The 2,580-nt window shown below is 36.9% G+C and overlaps 1 protein-coding gene across 1 annotated transcript in view; it reads left to right on the top strand.

The window, feature by feature from the left end:
- The window catches only part of LOC107576422 (collagen alpha-2(V) chain-like), a gene marked incomplete at its 5' end in the record, with an annotated part of 3,942 nt that extends 2,124 nt beyond the window's left edge, over positions 1-1,818 (top strand). The window contains 3 exons of the mRNA XM_016262601.1: positions 81-268; positions 395-637; positions 1,013-1,818. Of these exons, the coding sequence (XP_016118087.1) occupies positions 81-268; positions 395-637; positions 1,013-1,159 (578 nt within the window). The remainder of the gene's footprint in view (positions 1-80; positions 269-394; positions 638-1,012) is intronic.
- Positions 1,819-2,580: the final 762 nt, after the last annotated feature.

Below are 2,580 nucleotides of genomic sequence, written 5' to 3'. Positions count from 1 at the left end.
AGGGGACCTCAGTCGTGGTATTGAAGGTGGGAGAGAGCGCTGTACTCTTGTGTATAACTTTTTTTCCCAATGTATTACAGGTGAATACTGGATAGACCCAAATGAGGGCAGCCCTAGAGATGCCATCCAAGTGTACTGTAACATGGAAATGGGGGAGACATGTATTCCTGCCAACCCTGCCAGTATCCCACGAAAGAACTGGTGGACTTCACGCTCCAGCATACCAAAACCAGTCTGGTTTGGAGCAATCATGAACCGGGGGACTAAGGTTAATATGATTACAATGATGACCATTTCACTTTAAATCAAAAAAAGTGTTGCCCTGTATTCCTGTACAAATACAGTATGTGGTTAAATTTACTGTATACCCTGACCTTTTATTACTCCTCTTCAGTTCACCTATGGAGACAAAGAGACACCAGCTAACGCTGTATCCGTCCAGTTGAGATTTCTCCGTCTGCTATCAAAGGAAGCAGCACAGACGGTCACCTATCACTGCAAAAACAGCGTGGCCTATAAAGATGAGAAAAACAGCAATCTGAAGAAGGCTTTAGTCCTAAAGGCTTCTGATGGACAGGACATCAAGGCATACAGCAGCAACCGTCTGAAGTACACAGTCTTAGAGGACGGCTGCTCTGTATGTTCAGATCTTTGACTTTATATTGTTTGACAACATTTATTATTTACATAAAATGGGAATTAGTGTTGGGGTTGCTACTTTGCACATTGTTGACTGTAGTAGTTAATCTACTATCGAGGTACCCTTTAAAAAGGAATCTACACTGTACATTAAAACTTGTGAAGGGAGGGAGTATCATTTTAAATATGTATTTTAATATTACGTAAGTCTCAATCGAGACTTTTAAATGTTTTTGAAAGAAGTACCGTATGCTCACCAAGCCTGCATTTATATGATCAAAAATACAATAAAAACAGTAAACTGTGAAATATTATTAAAATGCTGCCAATGCAAAACAACCTCACTATTGTTCCTCTTTGTTCTTCCCACCAGAAACCCAACGATGAATGGGGCAAGACCGTCTTTGAGTACCGCACACAAACACTTTCACGGCTGCCCATTGTGGACTTGGCTCCAGTGGACGTAGGTGGCAAAGATCAGGAGTTTGGCATTGATATCGGCCATGTGTGCTTCTCATGAAACCAGGATAAAAGCATCATCATTTGGACTTGAGCACTCTGCCAGTACAGTATTTATTGTCGAACACCATCTGTAAGGGCCTTGAGGAATGTCTGACCTTTATTTCATGATTATTCATGATAGTTTCCACTAGCCTGTGGTGTATGAGTGCATGAAAGACTATATGGACCTCCTAATTTATACTTTCTATACCAGGTGTTATAAAAAATGTGTGAAAACATTCATTGAAATTAACTGAAAAAGTCATGTTTACAAATTTGATGGTGCCTTGCCTGTCTAAACTGTATATTGTTTTGAAGATGTTGTTCACTCTTAAATCACAATCATTTCAAGTGGATTTTGAAGGTCAAGTGGAGAGATGAGAGACGAGTTTGTTTGTGTTGTATTAAAGTGGGATAATTATTCAGGACGGCATATCTGCATTCAATTCCCCAGCAGAGCTCTTCCCAAGCCCAAAAACTACTGTTTTTTGTTGATAGCAAACTGTTGGACAGATGATTCATTTAAACTTAATTATTAATGAGAACTCACACAGAAACCAATGCTGGTCTCATTAAAAGGCTAATTAGCCCATAATACAGGACAAAGAAACATTTTTATCCAGCTTTTTACAGCACATGCCCATTTGTACTCTTATGGGGGTCAATTCTTTGTAATGAATACCAAATTAAAAAACATTTGAATTCATTTTCAACAGACCTCTATTGATTTTTTACCATGAATAAATGTCTGAAAACAAGAACTGTTTTCTGTTAGTAGAGTTTGTGGCTGTTAAAAAAGCACAAAGCTAATACAGTGTGCTATCCGTTTTCATTTATTCACCATCAAAGAGCAAGTGATACGCATTTAACAAATATTAAAACAGCCATCAATGAAAGTAAAAAAGGATCTGAACATCTGGAAATATAAACCTCAGCAATGATCTTGCTGAACATGAAAGACCCACCAGTTTTTGATTTTATTTCAAGGCTAATAAATCTATAAAATATTTTAGATACAACATTGAAGTTTATGATTGCACCATTACAACATGAGCAACTGCCTCTGCAACCACCTTACCTTTTTCATAATTTGGTATAAAAGATTCTGAACACAACTTTTGGCCATGAATGAATGCATCTTTGAATTTAAACAGTCTAAATTTGGTCAAAACTCTAGAAAATGTCTTTAAATGTCTTCAACAATTTCTGTTATAAGATTAAGAAGTTAAAATACACAAATCATAAAATGTATGTACAATCTGCTGATTTTAGCATATAAAAATAGAAATGACCTCTACAGACCTTCTTAAGGCTCCTGCTACATTTCTTTCAAACTCAATTCAAAATCAAATATTTAATGTGACATTTTTTGAGGGTTTTGTGGTCAAGAATCACAGCATATACAAAAATGTCTTTCAAAATCAGCATCGGCTGTCCACC

Source organism: Sinocyclocheilus grahami, unplaced genomic scaffold (assembly GCF_001515645.1).
Source record: "Sinocyclocheilus grahami isolate Dianchi unplaced genomic scaffold, SAMN03320097.WGS_v1.1 scaffold3662.1, whole genome shotgun sequence".
NCBI classification, from domain to species: domain Eukaryota; kingdom Metazoa; phylum Chordata; class Actinopteri; order Cypriniformes; family Cyprinidae; genus Sinocyclocheilus; species Sinocyclocheilus grahami.
This window is presented reverse-complemented; position numbering and strand designations above follow the sequence as displayed.